At 43.7% G+C, this 23,374-nt stretch overlaps 1 protein-coding gene across 1 annotated transcript in view; it reads left to right on the top strand.

Annotated features, from left to right (window-relative positions):
* Positions 1 to 584: 584 nt before the first annotated feature.
* Positions 585 to 23,374, top strand: part of LOC145399676 (uncharacterized) — a 38,372-nt gene continuing 15,582 nt past the window's right edge. The window contains exons 1-7 of the mRNA XM_080272219.1: positions 585 to 712; positions 1,150 to 1,157; positions 9,109 to 9,145; positions 13,178 to 13,365; positions 15,935 to 16,055; positions 18,019 to 18,272; positions 22,108 to 22,221. Coding sequence (XP_080128345.1) covers positions 585 to 712; positions 1,150 to 1,157; positions 9,109 to 9,145; positions 13,178 to 13,365; positions 15,935 to 16,055; positions 18,019 to 18,272; positions 22,108 to 22,221 — 850 coding nt within the window. The remainder of the gene's footprint in view (positions 713 to 1,149; positions 1,158 to 9,108; positions 9,146 to 13,177; positions 13,366 to 15,934; positions 16,056 to 18,018; positions 18,273 to 22,107; positions 22,222 to 23,374) is intronic.

The following is a 23,374-nucleotide window of genomic DNA, read 5'->3' as shown; positions in this document are numbered from 1 at the left end:
TCTTAAAATACTGCCAGCCTGATATTCATTGTAAATATCTTATTCAGTGTTGTAGAGATGTAAGCAGACGTACCGTATGTATAAAATCCACTGGAACGCCACCTGAACATGGTCTTGGAACTAGGAGTATAAGCCACGCCCATTTTGTTTCAGTAGCCAATCAGCGCTTCATGCTTTGTATTATGAGAGTCCAGTTGTGTTTATACAGTGATCGGTGTAGGCAGTGGCTGTTGTTCCGTTCCGCCAACCCTGACACTGACAGGGTACTGTGTGGACTAGGGAAGATGTAGATCGTGGATAACCAGAGACAACGCGAGACTTAGTGTTTATGTGCTCCGGCAGGATAGGACGAAGCAGCACCGTGACTGAATAGTGACTCCAGCAGACACCTAGTACTCTGGCCTCGCATCATCTGTACTGATTGTAAAGGGCGCCACGTTCTTGTTGGGCTGGGGACTGGCTGCAACTGAGGAGAGGCTGGTGGACGTGCGGGAAAGTCATCACTGGCAGGAGGTGTGGAAAGGCGTCGGGTGTGGCGGTGCACGTACAGGTGGTTCAGTGAGGGCGTGGGGGAGGGCGTGAGAATGGCAGTGGTGAAGTTCCACGGGCGGCGTGTGGCGGGGTGTTTGGTGCTTATGGTTGCGGCCATGGGCGTCTACCATCTCTTCACCCTGAACTCACTGGCAGATGTACGGGATCGTGTCCTCCTCAGGTCAGCCTCATTACTGTCACATTTAACCTGTTTGATGCCACATCGTGGGCCATTATTAAGTACCATACCAGGCTACATGGCACCTCTCATTTAGCGATTAGTTTTGCATGTTACTCCTTACCATTGTCTTGCTATCGTACGTTATTTACATCGCTTTAATGATAAATTTCATGAGTAGCACAACAGGATATCGAAGTGGGCTATAATATGCAGAATAAATCGCAAAAGGAAAGGTGTTAAACCAAAGGCACGTAGAGTAAGCAGTCCGTAGTCTCGTTAGTTTTCAGAATGTTTGGTGACCTCCTCAGTGCTTCTTTTCCCCGTTACCGGCAAATGTCTCTGTCTATCCATCTGTTGCTTGTAAATGTCCTCTTATAAAATTCGGCTGCAGAACATATCGAAATTAAAACACTAGGCCTGTTAAAAGTATGCAAAAGAATATTAGGTGTAATGTGCAGAATTCATAGCTACAAGGGAAGAACACAGTCTAAACCAACGCAGTTATTGTACTATCACTTGACAACGATATTGTAATCTTCGTTTTATTTTTTACCGCTTTCAGGCAGTATTATTCAGCGTAGGAGAGGCTTTTCGAACTGAATGGATTAGTTATAGCCTTCATTAACCCCTTCACAGCAAGAGGCCCGCCGACAGTTTCTTAGAAGTCAGCTTATGGTAGCGTGAATGCTGTAAAAAGTACGTCATCTGCTTGAAAGGAATTAGACGATAATGCTGTTTATGTAAAATACTTGTATATAACCAGATAAAAGTAAGGGTGGCCCATATTTAACGCTCTTCCACTCATCGGACTGTTTCTCGTGTGACGTCTCGGTCAGGATTATCAGCATACATCCTGCTTCATTTATTCATACTTCTACTGCCACTCCCGCTATCACGCCAGCAGACGGAGCCTGCAACATACAAAATACTACCAGGTGAGTTTCTACTGGAGCACTATTTTTGGACCAACCTGTATATGGGCAAGGGTGAGGTGATAGAAAGCCTCCCAAGGTGACATTAACCTTGTGGTGGTCCTGTTGGGCGAGTTTGTTCAGCTCAGGTTTAAGAGCCTGAGAGTGGTAATGCTGGCACCCTTAGTCCTCTTACAGTCGCGTTATTCTCTCGGGCATGGACGTATATATTCTCTCTTATTCTGTGACTAATAAAAAAAAAAAAATCTTGGTTTAATCACGCTTTTTCTAATACTGTCGACTACAATGCGAGGGGCCTTCAACAGGTACCAGAGCCAACTTACTCCTGAATCTCATCTCTTCGGCTATGTTGCTGCCTGGAATCGTGCCAAGACTGATCTTCGCTCTGCTAAAAAATAATTTCATTCGTACTAAATGCTCTGAACTCTCCAGTTCAGATTTTTCCCGCTCCTTCTGGCATCTTGCCAAAAACCTTTCAAACAATTTTGCTTCATCATCCTTCCCTCCTCTTTTCCGCCCTGATGACTAGCTGTTCCTTCTACTGATAAAGTAAAACTCTTCGCTCAGACTTTCTCCTAGCTCCAGTTCCGTCTTAGACGATTCCGGTGCTGTTTCTCCATCACTTCTTCCCACTGGCCTCCTCAAGCAAACATTAAAATTTCATCAATTGATGTGTTTTCTGCTATCACTGAACATGGCATATGGGCCTGATGGGGTTTCTCCTGTTGTCCTCAAGAACTGTGCTTATGTGCCTACACCCTGCTTGAGTAACCTCTTTCGCCTTTGTCAGCTTGTACTTTTCCCTCGTGCTGGAAGTTTGCTCTCATTCAGCCAGTCCCGAAGACGTTTTGAACCTATTCTTAAAATAAAATAAAATAAAATAAAGCACCTTTCTTACCATAACCCTCTTTTCGATCGTCAGTATAGGTTCCGTCAGGGACGCTCCAATGGCGATCTTCTCACCTACCTTTCAGACTCGTGTTCATCCTCCTTTCGGGACTTTGACGAAGGCTTTGCCATTGCACTTGACATCACAAAGGCTTTCGATCGAGTCTGGCACAAATCTTTAATTTCCAAACCGCCCTCTGACTGTTTCTATCCTGTCTGTGCCTTTATCTCATGCTTCATTTCTGGTCATTGTACAGCTGCTGTTGTAGACTGCCACCATTCTTCTCCCAGGTCTATCAGTAGTGGTGTTACTCAGGATCCTGTTGTATCACCAGCTCTCTTCCATCTATTCATGAATGACATAAGCTGTATACCCGCCAACAAAAGTCCTGACGCCTGGCCTGCCTCGTCATGAACCTCGTGCTTCACAAACTCGTGAAACCGAAGCAGTAGACAATACCAATAGATGGCAGTGCGGTATGAGAGGGTGATGGGTAATGGGGTAGTGGGGTGTGGAGGCGGGAGGTAGTGAGGGAGTTCGCTAGCATGTCCAGGATGGAGTATTAGGTGGACCGATGGTTCGTATGATGGTTATGTTTGATTTAGTGATGTTGTAGGATATTCTACAGTATTTTTAACGTATTGTCATTGCCGTGTATAGATAAAAGTCAGTTGTATTTAACCTTGTTACACATAATGGGTAACGTCAACCGACAATTATATGTAAAATTACACTTACACTACAGAAACACCCCGCATGTCGTCAAGGACTTACAGTATAGCCACAATTAACTTGACATCATTATTACATCCGTAAAATCGTATGGACACAACTGTGTCGCTCTTACCATTATCAACGATACGAGCCACAATGGGTGGTATGTTGGGGTAACACAATTCGTAATTAGTGAAACAGCCATCACACCGACAAGCTGTTAAACGGTTTACAGTAACAATGGGGCTAGTGCTTGTAATGGTTTAACATTCTGTGTTTGTAATGTGTTAATTATGTTGTATTTACATGACTGTATTGTGTAATAGACTTACCTGTACTCCTAGTGGGGAACGTTACTAAGAGGTCCTTGATATCTGCGCAATGTAGCCTATACAGTAGGTCATCTTGTATGTTATGCACATAACATATTATTTTCAGTCAGCGTAATATAAACCGTCATGTGTAATAATGTAGTATTATTACTATTCGTATTATTATGAATATTATACTGGTATTAAACCTTGTTAAAAAGGAAAATAATTTGACTATAAACCTATACACATGGATGTATTTATTTCTATACATGTTTTGCAGTAATGTCAATATGCATAAAACGACATGCAACATTCGTGCCATAAGCATCTTATATTCCCAAATAAGCTGGCTTCAGAACATCGGGTTTATGGGCGCATAATGATAGTGAGGTTAACTACTTCCACAGTATCGACCTGCGGGTATTATCACCAATACTGTGTTTATGAAGACAACGAATCAGCACCACTGCGTTTCACCTATATCCATTACCCAGTGACGGGACAGCACCCGAAATCCGTGGAGTAACCACTGAACCTGATCATATTTTATTCATTGGATGTATTAAACATTAACTGCAAAATACAACAAAATGGGGATGCCATTCATATTAAGTTACTGGTACCTTCAATCGGGGCTAGACAGCTAACTACACAGGTGTTGTCGCAAAGCTATGAATTACAGTAGTTCAGCATACTGAATTACAGTGCCATGAGACTCAACAAATATATTATTATACATATTCCAATTGGAAACGGATTTCACGTAAGAGCACATAAAATTCGAGCTGACATGATTATAATAAATGATATCGACAATGCTACTGCTAAACATACTGTATGGTGGATGGTGCCTTATGGGGAATGGTGTAGAGGGTGAGAGTGGCGGGATGGCTGGGACGGCGAATAATGTTGGCCGAGTGAGTTGAGTGTGTGCACAGACACGATGGATGCAGTAACACAGGTCGTGGAGACATTGTCTCGTAATGTAGGCGTATGAGACCTATATAAATGACATTAACTATGGCACATTTGCTGTTGGACCTGTATACAGTACCATACAGAGAGAGAGAGAGAGAGAGAGAGAGAGAGGTCTACTCTTGACTCGAGAGTGACGTGAGGAAACCGGGGACGTGTCTCATAATTACAGTAGTTGTAAAATGTAGCGGATCATAGCGCACAGGGCATTTCTTATAATCACTTTGTATCACTCCAGGTGGTGACTGTCGGCAGATCACCCTCCCAAGACATTTACTGATGTTCTGCTTGTCAACATACAGTGTATGGCTGTGGAGGAGTTTTGCAGTAATTATTAAACCCTTACTGTCCGCCCATACTGACCCTTATCGCTGATTATAGCAACAGTTGCACTGACTCTTTACAGCAATAGAGATTACTCACCTCTGCATATTATGATACTGAAATCATAATGTTCGTAATAATGCTGTAGGTCTTGGTGAAAGTAAAGGCAATATGATAGTTCGACAAGCGAATTACAATGTCACAAACAAACTACCTTTAAGTCTTCTCTTAGTATTGTAACAGCGTAGTGGAACTCATTAACCATTTTTCTCTACACATTATTGTAATGACAAAACATTACTAAAACGGTATGACTGTCCGACAATAATTGCTAACTGTAATTATCATTATCATTTTAGGAAACATAAACATCTTACGATCCATCAGTCTGTGGAATACTCCACCCTGGACGTGCTACCGAACTCCCTCACTACCTCCCGCCTCCACACCCCGCTACCCCATTACCCATCACCCTCTCATACCGCACTGCCATCCAGTGGTATTGTTGTCTACTGCTTCGGTTTCACGAGTTTGTGAATCACGGGGTTCATGACGAGGGAGGCCAGGCGTCAGGACTTTTGTTGGCGGGTGTATATCTAACCATATTCACTCATACGCTGATGATTCCACCCTTCACCTTTCCATCTGCTTCCCGCAGCGTCATCACAGCAGTTACCGTACTTCAGCAAACAAGGGATGAGGCTAAGGCTTGCTTAAGGTCTGACTTGTCTCATATTTCTGATTGGGGTAAGAGTAATATTGTTTTTAATGCATCAAAAGACTCATATCTCTGATTGGGATAAAAATAATCTTGTTTTTAATTAATCAAAAACTCGGCTCTTACATCTTTTGACCTGTCCTAATCTACCACAGGAATATCCTCTAATTTTTAAGAATACCCACCTCAATCCTGCACCATCTTTGAATATACTTGGGGTTTCATTCTTTCATTCTCGTGTAAAATCTGCTTCCTAGAGGTTAGATATGCTAAGCCGACTCCGTGTGCCTTCTTTACTCCTGTGCAGCTGTTGACTTCATACGCTGGTTTTATTCGCCCATGTTGAGTATAAATCTCGTGTGTGGGGAGGCTACATACAACCCTTCTCAACAAGGTGGAGTCAGAGGCTTTTTCTCTTATTAAACTGTCCTCCTCTTAGTGGCTTCCTTCAACGTCTGTCTCTTCGCCGCACTGTTGCATCGTTATCTCTTTTCTATCGCTGCTTCAATGGTCACTGCTCATCTGAACTGTCTGCTTGCATCCCTCTGCCACTATGGCAGGCGCGTAGCACCCGTCTTACAACAATCTCATCCATTTTCTGCTCAGGTCCCTGATGCAAGAATTAACCATTACATTCAGTTCTTCATGTATGCAACAGGTGAACTCTGGAGCTGTCTGTTTCCTGTTGCCTATGACCTCCAGTCTTGGAAATGCAGTGTGTCCAGGCATCTCGAAATGAATGGATCTTGAATTTGACTCTCTATTATTTTAATTATCTCTTGGAGGGAACAGTTTGCGGGTGGGGGAGGGGGGAAGAGACCAAGAGTAGGGAAGAAAGAGAGCAAAGAAAGAATAAGTTGGGCTATAAGAAAATGGAGACAGTAGTTAATATAAAATAAAACATGAGATAGAGACATTTGAAGAGGTAGCTGTAGTCTGTTAGTTTTCGCCTGAGGGAACTGTGCCACTCCTACAACTTGAATACCGAGTTGAGGTAGAGTTAAATTCGATGGTTCTAATGAGGTAGTGGTGATTCTTCTTGGTTACTAGTCAAATCGACCCTGCAGTCTAACTACACTCGGTCATCAGCTGAGTAGAAAGGAGTTGGGATTCTGCATAATGACAGAACAAACGTGCGAAAGTTGATTCGTCTGCGTAGGCGTCCATAAGGATTGGGGTGTTGGGGGGGTAGGAACGGTCTTACATGGTTAGCCCCTTCACTCCGATGAAGCGTTTTTTTTTTTTTTTTTTTTTTTTTTTTATTCGTGGTTCTACTGCATGACTTTATTCAGGGGGAGACTTGAATTTGTGGGAGTTAGCTGAAGCCTTCACTAACACTAACTACAAGAGATGTCCCCAGAGCTGAATAATATCGTCTGAAGATAGCAAGAACAAAACACAGAAGTACATCGCTGGCTGAAGGGTTAATCCTGATGTCTGTCGTGTTCGAGCTATTTACGCTTCCTTGGTGGCATGTTCATCGTAACAAGCACATCTACAACTTAGTTTCAGTAAATCAGAATGAGTACGGTAATAAACAACTGTCCTAGAGACCATGTGATGAACGACAATAATTGTATATGTAAAGTTAGATATATATTTTTCATTCTGTAATGGTTATGAATGTGAAAGTAGTGTTGTATCATCCTGAAAGCCTAATCAAAATACTGGATCTTGCCAAGAACTTGCGAGAAATGAATATATACCTGTATTATCACGAAGTGGTGTGACAGACTGCTGAGGATTTCAACCAAGACCATTTGATAGGAGACCAAACATTTCCCGTAAGACTTGTTACACACTGTTCCTATTGGTTTTCACGTTAGGCCGCGCCCACATCAAATGCTTGCTGGTATGAGCGGGAATTATGTGTCAGCGTTACCCACAGAAGGCCACGCCCACACCTGGCTGCAAACGCCCACGCCAGCAAGTATTTGGTGTGGATGTGGCCTTAGGGTTGTCTTAGGGCCTTAGGCAATCAGGCTCAGACTGCAATTAACGGGACCTGGCCTAATGGGGCGCCTTATTGGAATGAGATATTGTGAGGGAGAAGGGGGGCACTGAGGATCGTAATGTAGGTGGCATAGGGGACTTTGTTGTACCTTATTCTTGCCGATTAATTTTGCATTTTACACCCAACAGTTGTCTTGTACGTTGTTTATAATTATTGTTTTGATATCGACGCTATCTAGTTTGCATCAGTAGTATACAAGAGGATATTGAGGTATAATGTGCCTAATAAATCGCTAAGAAAGAGGAGTTGCGAAATCTTCAGCCACTTAGAATATGACCCTGAGTCAGACATCACAGTTGCCTCAATCTCTCAACCACGAATGGTCCTCTAAGCTGAATAAGTGTGGCGGTTATATATATATATATATATATATATATATATATATATATATATATATATATATATATATATATATATATATATATATATATATATATATATATATATATATATATATATATATATATATATATATATATATATATATATATATATATATATATATATATATATATATATATGTAAGAGGCTCCCCGAAACTGAAAATCGTCTGGATATATTAAGAATAAAATTTTAAAAAGCACAGCACAGCTGTCCTATTGACTGTGCAGCATCTTTTACTTCAGTGTCCCAGTCTGGGGGATGCCCATCGTCGATACCTCTCCAGGTTTAGGGCGGGAGGTGGGTCATACCTTCTCTCCTCAGTTCTTGATGAGGACGCGTGTATGACGGGAGGAGCCGCCTTCTCGTTTGTTGAGGAATCAGGTTTCCTCAGACAGCTTTACTTTTTATGCTTAGTTTTAACTGTTGTTTTTATGCATAGTTATGGTGTGTCGACGTAGTGTGTGAACTTGAATGTTAGATGACTAATGTTGTTATCTATATATGTATATAACTGTATATGTTTTAGTTGTTAATTGTGCGGCAGCAATGACCTCTATTGTTACACTGCCACGATCTCCTTAGTGCAATTAATCAATTTTACGTTAGAATAGATACTGGTATTGCTTTTCACTCACCTCTTCTCAACGACAGACTCCTCCTAAGCTGAACAGTCACTTGGAGACGCAAGAATAAACTATTAAAACGCGTCGTCGGCTTGAAGGGATTTTACCGTCTGACAGCAGCAAAAGTATTAAGAAAATGGCGTATCCGTACTGATGGTGTCAACGTGCCCTTCTGCTGTTGTTTACATACTTTTTATGCAAGTTCACCATAAGTCGTCATGTTAGGCTGCCATTCCTTTACGAACCTCTTTACTCCCATGATGTCATCTGTAAGTGTAATATCCGGACGATTTTATTCAGTTTTGGAGAGATTGGATATACAGTAACCTTATTAACCTCTTCACTACGAGTTAGTCTCCACAGTTGAATAAAATTGCCATGACATTAACATAACAAAGTGAAAAAGGATGTTCTTGGTTTGCAGGGATTTATCTTGCCCTAAGTATACTCTTTTCGCCTTTACTTAGTCCAGATTTTCATCCTCTTGCAGCTTATTTCATGTTGTTCAGTGGCAGAAAAATGCTACGGCACTACACCCTTTCCATCGTATTTCTTCGTGACTAACATCATATTCTAGCATTAATTTGTTATTACTACTCGGCAATCAAGATGGCGAGGTGGCAGTTCACGGTCAGTTTAAAGCAAAAAGGGTATAGCTGTACACTGTAATAGTGGTTAAAACAGGCTTATGTGTTTGATTTCCTGCATGTCGTAGATTATTGTGGATGTGAACAGTTGCGGGAAAAAATAATTGTTTCTTTTTTATTCGAACAGTTATAATACACTTACATGATATTCTGAAAAGTTTGTTGTGGTCCGTAAATCATAGTACGGCAATATGTTTCGAAAGTAATTGCTCACTGTGTCACTGTTTGCAGTCTTGTAAGATAAACGAAGCATCTGAAGGCAGTCTTGTAAGATAAACGAAGCATCTGAAGGCAGTACAGCACTTCTTTATGACTAGCATAATATTGAAGTATTAATCCTTTGTGACAAATCACCATTCAAGATGAAATAATGGCAATTTTAGGCCAAGTTAGAGTAAAAACAGTATAGTAATTGTTGGACACTTCATGCGACTCTAATGACATGCGATAAGCTTCCACTCAGTCAGGCATTGTAATAGTGCCGCATTGTCAGTCCCCATACTGTTCATTCCTACAGTAATCGTGCACAGGTGTGTGAGAACTTTGTGGTGACAGTGAATAAGGAGGTCCATGTGATGCATCGTTGCAGCTCAACTTCTGCACACTCGTGTGTTGCAGGCATGGCACAGTCAGCCCTGCCAGAGTCTGTTGTGCATCATTTCCTGCATCTCATAACCCTTTTCATGATTTAGTGACAATTTACGTTTATTGGTGGTTTAGTTCATGATTGTTATCATGAAGCAGGTTAGACGCAGGTAACTGATTGAACCGTCCCTGCAACACACGAGACTCGGACAGCTGAGAAGGTTGGTCGCGATACAGCACCGTGCATATCAGTGTTATCCTTACCCCACCTACCTGACCACACTAGCTATTTTATTTAAGCCTTGTGACCTTACTTGTGATGTGGTGCCGTCCCGTGCATGTAGGCTTGAGGTGGAGACCCGTGTGGGGGGTGGGCCGGAGAACTTCAGCCCCAGACACATGTGAGTACACAACCACAAAACAACACAGGCCTGTAAGAGTCATCGCACCATTTTGTTCATGTGCTCTCTCTCTCTCTCTCTCTCTCTCTCTCTCTCTCTCTCTGGTATTAATATGATGCTGTTGAAGCTGCTCAAGTGATATGAACAGTTTCAAGTTTCTTCTTTCTTTTCTCACGGGAAAGGACTAGCGTGTTGTGCTTCCCTGTATTTACTGTGATCTTGTGCAGTAATCAGAAGTATCAGCCATTGTTAATAGGGGTATCTCATCATACACAGTCATCTCATAAACCACATAATGCCACGTACATTGAGTGAAGTAGTGTGAGTGATGTGTTTTGCGTCATTGCACAACAGTATTCTTAAGGTGTTCTTTGAAATAGAATGCAGTACTTGAAAACGACAGATTTTGTGTGGAAAGACCGCGACAGCATTATTTAGATGATTATTAATAACCCCTCCACACCCCAACACCCCTCCCCTCCATATTATACCAACACCCCTCCTCTCCCTACTACCCCAACACTCTTCTCCTCCCCACCACCCCTTTCCAACCCATCACTACCCCAACATCCTTTCCCTCCCCACCACTCCTTGCCTCCCCACCATCCTATCGCCTCTTGCCTCCCCACCACCCTAACACCCCTTTCCTCCCCACCACCCTAACACCCTTTTCCTCCCCACCACCCTAACACCCCTTTCCTCCCCACCACCCCTTCCCTCCCCGCCACCCCAGCACCCCTCCCCTCCCCACCACCCTAACTTCCCTCTCCTCCCCACCACCCTAACTCCCCTCCCCTCCCCACCACCCTAACTCCCCTCCCCTCCCCACCACCCTAACACCCCTCCCCTCCCCACCACCCTAACGCCCCTCCCCTCCCCACCACCCTAACGCCCCTCCCCTCCCCACCACCCTAACGCCCCTCCCCTCCCCACCACCTTAACACCCCTCCCCTCCCCACCACCCAAACACCCCTCCCTTCCCCTCCCCACTACCCAAACACCCCTCCCTTCCCCTCCCCACTACCCTAACTCCCCTCCCCTCCCCACCACCCTACCAGCCCTTCCCTCCCCACCAACTGCTTTCCTCTTCCCACCATCCCAACACCCCCCGCCCCTCCCCTCCCCTCTCCATCACCCAACACCCCTCTCCTCCCCTCCCTGCCACCCCGACACCCCATCCTTCCCCTCCCCTCCCCTCCCCAGCAGCACCCCACCTCTCCCTTCCCCACCATCCCACCTTTCCTATCCTTCCCCTCCCGACCAGCTCCCTCCCTCTTCCCACCAACACAAGCCAGCCTCACGCTGCACGCACCGTCTGAACCACCACAATATTAATCCGTCTGCCATTTTTCCTTTCTTAATTGTGTTTGTATATATATATATATATATATATATATATATATATATATATATATTGCAGTATATAGGGTGTCCGTAAATTATTCGCCTGGTTATGACTCCTATTTTTTTTTTACTGTGATATATATAATATTTGATGTTACTGATAAAAGATCTCGGTGTTTTTACAGCATTTTTTTTTTCTCTTACACGGGGGTTTAGATTTGCGTAGGTTCCCCAATGAAAGTTCCCTTATCGTGGATTGGGCGAGATGTCCCTACTCCACAGCCTCGTTCCCCGGATGTAACCGCTTTGGATTTCTTCTTATGGGGCTTCGCAGACATAGTATATGCAAAGAAGGTTAATAACATCGCTGCTACCTCTGCTGATTCCCTTAACACTTTTGTTTGTTTATCATTCAGCTTATCAGTATCTCAGCATAACTTTGAAATGTGTTCTTTATGTCTAACTGAAAAGCAACTTTGTTTTCACTTATTTTATTTGGCATACCATTTATTTTCAAAAATCTTTGACTTCTGAATTTGATTCTGGCTGTGCATCCCACCGTTCTGTGGTCACTTCCTAGATTTACTTTGTTGATAATTGTGACATTCGTGATCGTGTTGTAATTATCTGATATAATGAAATCGATTTCATTCTTTCTTCTCCATGTTGGCTTCACCAGGTCCATTTTTCTCCCTGTTCTTTTGTGGAAAATGTGCCCATTATTCTCGTGTTACACATTTCAGCAAAATATTCCTCAGTTTTACCTCTGTCGTACCTGTCTCCTACTTCGAGTTTTCCCATACATGCTTCTCCATTTTTCGATTTGCCAACTTTGTATATCTTGTCTTTCATTCTTTCAAAATCTTGGAGATGTCATAGATTTTTTTTTTTAATCTGTGATTTGGGAAGTGAGTGCAAAGACTTGTATTAATATGTGGGTGTATCTTTTGCATAGTCTAATTGCAATCCATGCTAGTCAGTCAGACACACTGCTGACTCTAACAGTGTTCTCGCCAATATTTCTGTTAATTAGAAATCCTACACCAATAACTTCTGTGTTCTGCCTGCCTCTGTAGTACAATACTGTAGGTGGTTGCTGTCGTGGAGCAAATTTAAATTTTCGTCTTTTATGTGGATCTCTCAGACCTATAATATTCCAGCTGTTACTCAATTCAGTCATTAAGTTACCAGGTTCTTAATCGTTTGCGAGACATTTCATACTGTACGTATAGATTTTCATGGACTTAAGTTATCGTATACATAAAACAAACGGATTCTACTAGTTCAGCGAGCAGTCATTCCATCCTCAGTACTCAGTTGTCTGTCAGTCAGTCTGTTCCTTTATCAGAAAGAATGTTGGTCATTTAGTCGCTACATTAATTTGGCCTCGTCGGAGGAACCACTATATGCACATTTACTAACCAACCCTTCCTCCTTTAATTAACGCAACCAGACCTACTCCATTTCTTTAAGCCAACCTAACCCATGTAATCAGATTTATCCCCTTTCTTTAACTTAATGTGACTTGCTGTGTCTAACCTAGCCTACCCCCTTTCCCTAATTTATTTAATTTTAACGCGTCTGTGTGTGTGATGCGGCAGCCCGTCCCACCTGGCGTGTCAGCACCCTGTGCTGGAGGTAACCAGTCCGGAGATCTACAAGTTCTTCCACCAGGTTGACCCCCTCAAGTGTAGCCCAGAGCCAGAGTGGGTGGTTATCAACGGATCGACCGCTACCATCACCACGCAGGCCAAACACAAACACGGCGATATACAGTGCACATTTACAGGTTAGTTACGTCCACACACACACACACACACACACACACACACACACACACACACACACACACACACACACACACACACACACACACACACACACACACACACACACACACACACACACACACACACACACACACACACACACACACACACACACACACACACACACACACACGGTAACCTATAGTACACATTTACAGCTTGTTTACGTACGCACCATTAGTGTGTGTGTGTGTGTGTGTGTGTGTGTGTGTGTTTACAAGACGAAGACTGCGAATAAAAATGCCAATCTTTCGCTAGAGTACAGCGCGCGACGACGGTGTTATTTCCAGGTCCCTAATTCAGATGCTGTTTGAATAGAAACAGTGGGGGGGGGGGAAATTTCATCCAGGAATCTCTCATTTGCGCCGCGGGATTGACCTGCTGATCCACCCAACACTTTTATCAGCTTGGGTGATGGCCTTGTGTTGATAGGAGTGTTGAAATAAAAGTAACCAAGGAGACTCATTCCTATCTCATCAGTGTTCATGCATCCACAACTCAATATTGAAGTTGTGTGAGTGGGTTAGCTCTGTCAGGTTGAAACAGATTGCAGTTCTTCAGCAGCCAGTCCGTCAGTCAGTAGTTCACCTTTTGAACAGTTGGTCATTCAGTTATTCATCATACAGTCAATCATTTATCAGTCAGTCACTTCTTCAAAATTGTCAGTATTCATCAGTCAGTCATTCAGTTCCGTATCAGTCAGTCTGCCAGTTCTTTTTCAGCCAGTCGGTAAATTTATCAGTTAGTCAGTCAGCTCCTTATCATCGATCAGTCATTCAGCCAGTTTATCTTCTCAGTCAGGTCATTTCTTCATTAGTCAGTCAGTTCGCTCTTCATCAATCAATCACTTCCTCCTTATTTATTTAAATTTCATTAACTAGTTGACTCCTTATTCGTCAGTCAATATGTCAGTCCTTCATCAGTCATTCGGTCAGCGCTTTATCAGTCAGTCAGCTTTTCATCAGTTTGTCAGTTATTCATTAGTCATAGTCCCTCAGTCAATCAGTCAGTGCATCGGTGTGGCCTCGTTAAAGGTACCACCATACCCTGACATACTAACCTAACCTAACTTGTCTAACTTAACCCACCGTGACATATACTAACCTAACTTAACCTGCCTAACCTAACCCACCCTGATATACTGACCTAACCTAACCTGTCTATCCTGACCTACCCTCTTTCCTTAACCTAATATATCCCGTTTCCCTAACCAAAGTTACCCCCTTGTCCTACCCTACCCTAACGTAACCCCTTTGCCCTACCCTACCCTACCCACTCACTTTCCGTAAACTAACCTATCTAATCTGCTCCCTTTCTCTAGCCTAATCTAATCTAGCCACATCTGTCTTAGCCCCTTTCTCTCTCTCTCCTAACCTAACGTAAACCACTAGTGTCTCTAAACAAACCTACCCTCACTCCATATGCCTAACCAGCCTCATTCCCTAACATTACCTGCCTACCCTAACCTATCCCGTTTCCCAAACCTAACGTTCCCACCTTTCTTAACATAATGCTACCCATTGTTTTCCTAATCATACCCGTCTAACCAAACTATTTCTTTTTCTCAGTGTAACTTAACTTACTAAATTTAATCCACTCTCATTCCCAGTCCTAACCCAGCCAACCTAAATTATCTAATACTCTCTAACCTAGTCTACCACTTTTCCCTTACCTAACCTGCCTAACCTAACTCGCCCTCTTTCGCAAATCTAACCCCTCTAACGCGAAGTACTTCCGTTCCTAATCTGTAATCACACACATCACACCCAAATAATGTAAGTAATGACGTGACATGTCCATCGTGAAAGTGGGTTGGCCCCTTTAATCCAGTGACGCATATTTTCGTGTAAAAGATGAAAAGTTAAGGTTCAGTCGCTAGTCGGGAGCAAAAATACAATTACAGATGGTGTGGTGGGGAAGGTTGATTAACGTGTTTTATGAATCGCGTCCCAGTTTACAGTGCGTTGCCTGTGTGATAAGCTTATCTCTCGCCTACCTAATCTGATTAACACTGATGTGGTATGTCCGACGCCGCTGTGAGACAAGCTGGTATGCCGGTGTAAGTAGGAAGAAACAGTTTTATTAAACGATATTGAGAATCTGATTTGGGTTTGGAATACAGATCAGGTTAGGATTATCTGTGTGTGTGTGTGTGTGTGTGTGTGTGTAATTCACCGGGTCGGTTAGGATCACGTGGTGGTCGTGATCGTCAGCATTTTACCCTCCCGGAAGGAAGCTGAGAGCTCATATAGTCCGATCTAAGGGCAAGGCTGTGACCTTCACCCACCCACACACCCATCCCCTTGCTCAAGGGGGACAGTAACCACCCACTTCGTCAGTGAAACTTTTCGCAACCTGAGCGAGGCGCGAACTCCCGTCTACCAGATGGCAAGCGAGAACGTTACCACTGCACCAGCAAGCGGTGTGTGTGTGTGTGTATGTGTGTGTGTGTGTGTGTGTGTGTGTGTGTGTGTGTGTGTGTGTGTGTGTGTGTGTGTGTGTGTGTAACCCGTACCATGTTTATTACAGAGGTGCTACGGGATGGGGACCTAGAGGTAAAGAGAGGCCTGTCCACCACCACACACGACACCTTCACCCTCACCAACACAGACTTCTATAGTGTGTCCTGCACCGCTGACGATGGACAGACGTGAGTACCCTTTGTCCCCCCCCCCCTCTCTCTCTCTCTCTCTTATCTATAAACACTGGGCGTCCATCTCACTATTGTACTACTTTTTTCGCTTGCGTAAACTTCGCGGTCTCATTTATCAGTTCATTAATCAGGTATACATGCTATCTTGACGCTGACGAGAAGCCCACACGTGGCCTGGTGGCTGTGTGCATCCTTGATGGAGCAGGTGCGGCGTCCACCCGGGAACCATGCCCCCTCATATTTCCCTGCACCTCGCCGTGGGAAGGACTCTGGTTTTCCCACAATGAGGCACCATGTAGCACAAGGGGGCGTTGGATCCCTACACGGTGTATACTGTGCTGTACCTGTAGAACGGCTTTAGGTGTTGGTTGGCAGCGGGCACCAGGCTTTTTTTTTTTTTTTTTTTTCCCCGAGTGAGTCATAGGAACCTGAAAATGTTAAAGTGATATAGAATAAATCGCAGTGGAGGAGGTGCCACGAAGCTTCCTTATTTAACGAGTATATATTTCTTTACCTACTTCCTTTACTTTGCCTACTTCCGCATACCTACATACCTCCATGCCTACCTTCATACCTCCTTGCCTACCTTCATACCTCCTTGCCTGCCTACACACATTGTCTGCCTACATACCTTCTTGCCTACCTACACACCTCCTTGCCTACCTACACACATTGTCTAACCACATACAGTACATCCCTCTCTACCTACTTACATCCTTGTCTGCCTCCGTACCTACCCACATACCTCCTAGTCTGCCTACATACCCCCTTGTCTACCTACTTACTTCCTTGTCTACCTACTTACCTACCCACATACCTCTTTGTCTACCTACTTACCTCCATGCCTACCTACCCACTTCATTGTCTCCTTTTGCCTAGATTTTCGTTCATACCTCGTAGCTGAGTGACAGAACAAGAAAATACTACGGCTTTGTATCCGTTTCCATGGCACTGCACTTCCTCGTGACTAGCATCATAGGACAGTGTTAATCTCGTGTTACGTATCAGCTTTCAAGATGGAGAGATGGCGGGATTTTGACCAGGTTAAAGTTGTCAGAGTATACCTACCTTCCCCTTTTCACTGCGTACTTACCTTCTCGTACTTACAGGTGAGAGAAAACAAGTCCAGCACCTACTTACCTCTCTGAATACTTATATGCTTGTCTGTTTTCATGCCTACTGGCGTCTCTATACTTACGTGATCAGTTGTCTTCCTGCCTACTCACCTGTTTGTATAGGGCATACTTCCCCGTTATCTCTACCTACTGTACTTACATCCTTGCATACTTACCTGCTTATATATCTGTTTACCTACTTACATCTTTGTTATCAGTCAGTTTACTTGCTTAACTTTTTGTATACTTACTTACCTGTCTGTGTTTACCTACTTACCCGCTTATGTGTTTACCTACTTACCTTCGTATCTATGTATTTAACCCGACTACTGACGTCCTCGTTACTTACCTCTCTGTGTGTAGGTGGGAGTCTGCCATCGCTTGTCGACGTACTTACTTTGTGGTCTGTTTACCCACTTGTCTCTCTGCCTGGCTCTTTTCCTACTGACCCACTTAATCATCACTTACCTGGCCTCTTCTTTGACTTGCTCATGTGATCGCACTTACAGGTGTGGAGAGCAGAGTCATTTGTTTATATATTTTTACCTGTGTGTGTGTGTGTGTGTGTGTGTGTGTGTGTGTGTGTGTGTGTGTGCGTGCGTGCGTGCGTGCGTGCGTGCGTGCGTGCGCGCGCGCGCTCTTATTTACCTCGTTCTGTGCCTACTTACCTGTGTGTACTTACCAACCTCTTTGTCATCTTACCCAACTTTCTACTTACATACTAGTCTTCCTTCTTACTTACCCTATTGCCTACATACTTACCTATCTATCTGTTTACCTACTGTAATAACCCACCTACCTACCCACTTCTCTGCCTGCGTACCAACCTGTGTGCCTACATACAGGTGGGAAAACACCATGGCAGGCATTCGCGCCGACGAGGACATCGTCACCAGGGCAGGGTGGAGCAACACGCCCTCTGACGGCCTGAAGCTGAACCTACTAATGATTGGCTTTGACTCCCTCTCCCGCAACACCTTCATCCGCACCCTGCCCAAGTCCTACGCCTTCCTGACAGAGGTGCTGGGGGGCCTTGTCATGGAGGGATACAACATCGTCGGCGATGGCACGCCGCAGCAACTCATTCCTATCCTGACTGGTGGGTCCACAGGCTTCATAGACTACAGTACTTACGAACTGTATTGAGTTCCAGTTGTATGGTATGTAAGACTGCTTGTTTTTTTGTAGAAGTTATAACTACATATGCCTGTGTTGCTGGAGTGTGACACCTTCACATGGTGGCGCTAATATAACTGTCTGGTTATACCTGCTTCCCGCAGTTCCCCCCCTATCCTCTGAAAGGAAGATATTGGACTGCAGGAACGGTGAGCTTCAGCTTGTAGTCCACCGAGTTCACGCCCATATGAAATTGGGGGAACAACAACAGTGCCCACGTCTGGAAATTGTGTTTAAGCTTCAATATTGTGACCAAAACTGTCCTATCATTTTAAGTTACAATGTCCAGTATGAGAGGTGGTTGGCTGTCATCTTCTCTGGAGGATACTATCATGGTAATGGTGAGACGCCAAAAGTCCTGTAGCTGGCCTTGCACAGCACCGTCAGCGGGGAACTGTGTCACATTTGCAAAGTTTGAATCTGTACTGAGACTACCACAAATACTGTACATATATCTTCTGTGATGTAAAATCTGTCCCTTGGGATATGTTGGACGGCGGGTCTCCTAGGAGAAAGAAAACTCCAAATTAAAACCTGATGGCATATGGCCATCACAAAACTTCTGGTAGTAGTAGTAGTGGTAGTTGCAATTCCAGGCTCATTTGAACGTGAATCCATTTGAGTGCAGGCAGAAATTACCCCTCTTCAGTTCATCATTCTCCTTTGGGGAGATAAGGAGGGAAATGAGGGACGTTTGTGTAACCCGACAGCAGAACAATCCAGTCATATCGGTGCCATCACATGAAGGCGTCCCCCTCCAGCACCGCCATATCTGGTTGTAGTGTCGTTTCATTGAAGGTGCTGGTATTGCTGTTCTTGAATCCATCCATATCTGATCTGTGAGGGACCTTTTTTGTGCAGTCCAGGGTTTAGTGCACATTTCTCAAAACCATCTATCTATTTACCTTACTGTTTGTTTATAGCCAGATGCCTTAATCCCGTAAGAGGTGGCCATAAACAAATCGCCTCCACGTCGCCCTGTCCCCTCCTATTTGACTGCCCTCCCTCCAACTCGCATCCCTGTCTCTTATATCTCGATTCCATCTTTCTGCCTCATTCTTGGTCTCCCTTTCCCTCTCTACCCCTCCACCTCACTCACATTCCTAATCAACTTCCCATTGTCCATCCTCTCCTCTGGCCAAAACATCTCAGTATTCCTCTTTAATACTTTCAGTCACATCCACATCATTACCCAGGCGCCACTTTCATGACCTTCTTAACTATCGGATACAGGGGAGGGTTTTCAGTGGAGCAGTAGAGAGAATTTTGGAGTGGGCTACTTTTTCCTGAGGTAGTTTGACCATATGGAGAGAAAGTGAAAGGTTGATTAGGAGAATGTAGGTGAGTGAAGTGGAGGGGGAGAGGGAAACAGGATGAGATGGAGGGACGGGGTGGAGAGGTACTGTATATGAAAGAGGGTGGTGTGAGATGGAGAAAAGGCAGCCTGATAGTGGACAAGACGACATAAAGGCGAGTTGTGGCCATCCCCATGAAGATGGTGTCTGGCTGTAGGTAGGCATATAGCTTTCGTGAATCTATGTATCCTTTAACTACGGTTCCTGTATCTACCTGTTACTGCTGTCGGATGCGGGGAAAAGTTTTGAATAGAGCAGCCTTCCCCAAATTCATGTACGGTATCACTTCAAAATGATATCCTTTTCATTAATACTGAGTTCAATCCAGCCTTTTTAATTTACCTCTTGCCCTACTGTGATTTCCTTTACTTTTGTTTTGTGCACAGTGGGACCATTTACTACTTCGGGTGGGGCCCATATAATCAGTAAATGTTTGGCTGGTGGCCTAGTGGGCGTAGGCGCTCTAATCATATGAGATATTGGTTGGAGTTTATTGTTCACATGATGCCATTGAGAGGTGAGTGAGTGGTCACCGTAGCCTTAGGTGTCAGGCGGAATTGGCCTAGCCCCAGGCCTCAGCGCTTTTGATGAGACAGTACAAGATTGGATGATGAGTGGATGGTTATTTATAATTGCCCATGTAAGATAAGCTCTTTGCTTGAATGCATGCTGGTCATTATTGATAAGGTGACTGGTTTCCAAGGTTTTGTAGAATCTTATCTTTGATAATTTGAAGGGATAGGTAATGGAAGTTTCCACATGACGTGGATAGAAAACTTTATGCTGTAGAGAGTGTTTGGTGGTAGTGAAGCATGTGTAAAAATAGATGGATGTATACTGTGTATGCCTGATTCATTACCATTGCTGGAGTGAGTGAAAGGCATGCAATTCTTTTATGACTCTCTCTCTCTCTCTCTCGCTTTATAAAGTTTAAGACACTTGTTGAGGAAGCGGGTTGGGGCTGGTGGTGAACAATGATGAGTGTATTTATCTCATATCAGATATGCCTAAATGCAAATGATGGTATTGTTAGTGAAAAAAGTGTGCAAGCGGCATGGCTTTAAGTAAATGGAGAGAAGAGTACCGTAATGATCGTTGTTGAGAGTGAAGGTAATTCTTACTGTAATGTCCTGGTGATTCGAGAAAGGCTTGAACAGGTAAATGAGTCAGAATACCTCAATGCATTAATAGCTAAGTGATAAATGTGTAGAGGAAGTGGAGAGTAGAGTGGCCTCAAGTATAAAGGTGGGCTGTACTGTGAAGGCCTTGATACGAGCTGAGCCGAGCATGGAGGCTGCAAGAAGATTGCATGTTAGTGGCCATATTAACTTAGGAACTTGGGTATGGCACACTTAGATGTGGCAGGAGCCTGAAAAGTAGAGGGTAAGAGTCATAAAAGGGTGCAGCATATGGGAATCGGAATGGAGTGGAGCCATGAGATACATAACTCAGACGCATGTTAAACTTGAGCGGATACAGAATTGGATAGGAATGAATGAATGTTCTGTGTGTGTATGTGTCTGTATTGTGGTAAACAGTATAACAATACGTGATCGTTGTGCAGATAATAGCATCACCGTTGCCATTTTAGCGCATTGGACATCAGATCTCGAGAAATTGATAACTACCTAACTTCTGTCTAAAGTTTGAGAGTAATTGAATAGTTTTAGAAAAAATTTCAATATTGTAGTGATATTTTAAAAATTTCGCGCCTTCCAACTTTAAACATTTTAGCGTTTTTTGATGTAGCAACCCTGATCATGGCTGAGGTGGAGTTACCTGAGATGCCGAGATATCTGACTATATTTTTGGTGATTTTTGCCAATAGTTTTATGATATAGTGGATATTTTTTTTATTCTTCTCACAATTGATAAAGCTTGGTGTACCAGGCTACATTGTAACGCTTATGGCATGGAAACTGTTGGCAAGACTGAGCCGAGTTACCGGTGACGCAGAGGATATTGGCTGTATTTTATGTATTGCCGGAAGGGTCAGCCTGCCATCATGTCTCATACGAATTTTAATCAGGAGAGGACTGGGCCATACTGGAACCCCCAGGGCAGCTCCAGCGATCTCCCCAGTGTCTAAATGAATGGTAGACAGTGCTTCTTAGGGATCTGATTCTTATTTTCAGAGATTTCTTAAGTTGATATGTTTTACATGTACTTTAAGATTCTTTATAAATACAAAGCCAGAATCAACAAGTGAAGTGTTTGGGGCAGTTTTAGATCCCCTTTGTTCTTATAGCCCAGGAGCCCCCAAGGGTTCGACAAGAAACAGGCTGACTTCCTGTTTTTGTAATTAATTTAAGGATATTGTTGAGATTATTAGTATTTTCCAATATTTCTTCAGTTATGTGTACCTGACAGCATTTCTAACGCGTGTTGATATGGCATGTGTAGGCAAGACGGAGCTGGAGTTACCGGAGACGCGACGTAGGATGGGAGCCCAGGCGCAGTACGTCAACTCCTACCCGATGGTGTGGAACGACTTCAAAGACAACGGCTATGTGACGTGTGAGTACCCATTCCGTTGAGTCATCGTGTAGATGGAAAGACACTGTGTGTGTGTGTGTGTGTGTGTGTGTGTGTGTGTGTGTGTGTGTGTGTGTGTGTGTGAGATTACCTGAGAGACGGTGCCCTGCCTCGTTATCGCGTAGCCTACATAAGGTAAGAACTCCGTAATTGAGGAGGCATAGGCGGTGTACTCACCAGTCATTGTTATGCCGCTTTTTATTCTTTTCTATTGGCTACACCAACAAGAAGAGGTCCTATTTACTCCTGTTACCTACGGACTCTTAACCTTAGGGAGAACTTTGGAGCTGGAGGGGTTGGATGCAGCTTCCTTCACTGTTAAGGGGCCTCTCCTGGACTGTACTCTTTTCATTCTGACTTGTCCTAATCCATCTCTCCATCTTTAATGACAACGTGTAACAGTACTTTAACACCAGAGTGTGGTGATAGTCTCAAAGAGGTGCCATGGAAAGGATGTAAAACCGAATCATAATCTTTTTCATCCTCTGAGCTACGAGAAATAAGCTGCAGAAGGGCGGAAATATGAGCCAGGTTAAGGTGAAAACAGCATAGTTGATTATTGTTGTAACCAGACGATATTAATCAGCTTTGGAGATCGTGCTAATTGTGAAAAGATTAATGTAAGCAGTAACCCAATCATATTCAAAATGTGTGTCCTGTGTTGAATACAAGAGTGAAAAGATAGTAAGAGCAAAATGAAGATGACGTCCGCGGGCTGTAAGGGTAATAGAGCCACATTTCTTGCAGTACTAGTCATGTATCACTATCATTGACTTCTCTGATATGAGTACTTATTGAGTTGACAGAGTCGTGTTCAGGTGTTCTTTCTTGCGCAACTCACAGACAGGGGCGTCCGCAGGATTTTTTGTAAGGGGGCAAAATAAAAGAAATTATTATATATGTGCGGTCATGGGCGTCCGGAGGGGGGGGACCGGGAAAGTTCCAAACACACTTTGGAATTCAAGGGGGGGCAGCTGCCCCCCCTTGCCGCCCCCTCCGGACTCCCATGCTCACAGATGTTAATGTTTTTTTGAGTATTACATTTTAATGGAAGTGTTGATGTGTTTACTATTGTAAGTGTTGGTGTGTTTGCTGTTGTAAGTGTAGTGCAGTTGTAAGTGTAGAAATATTGGTT

Source organism: Coenobita brevimanus, chromosome 50, assembly GCF_032717465.1.
Source record: "Coenobita brevimanus isolate Jiangsu-jjx chromosome 50, ASM3271746v2, whole genome shotgun sequence".
NCBI lineage: Eukaryota > Metazoa > Arthropoda > Malacostraca > Decapoda > Coenobitidae > Coenobita > Coenobita brevimanus.
This window is presented reverse-complemented; position numbering and strand designations above follow the sequence as displayed.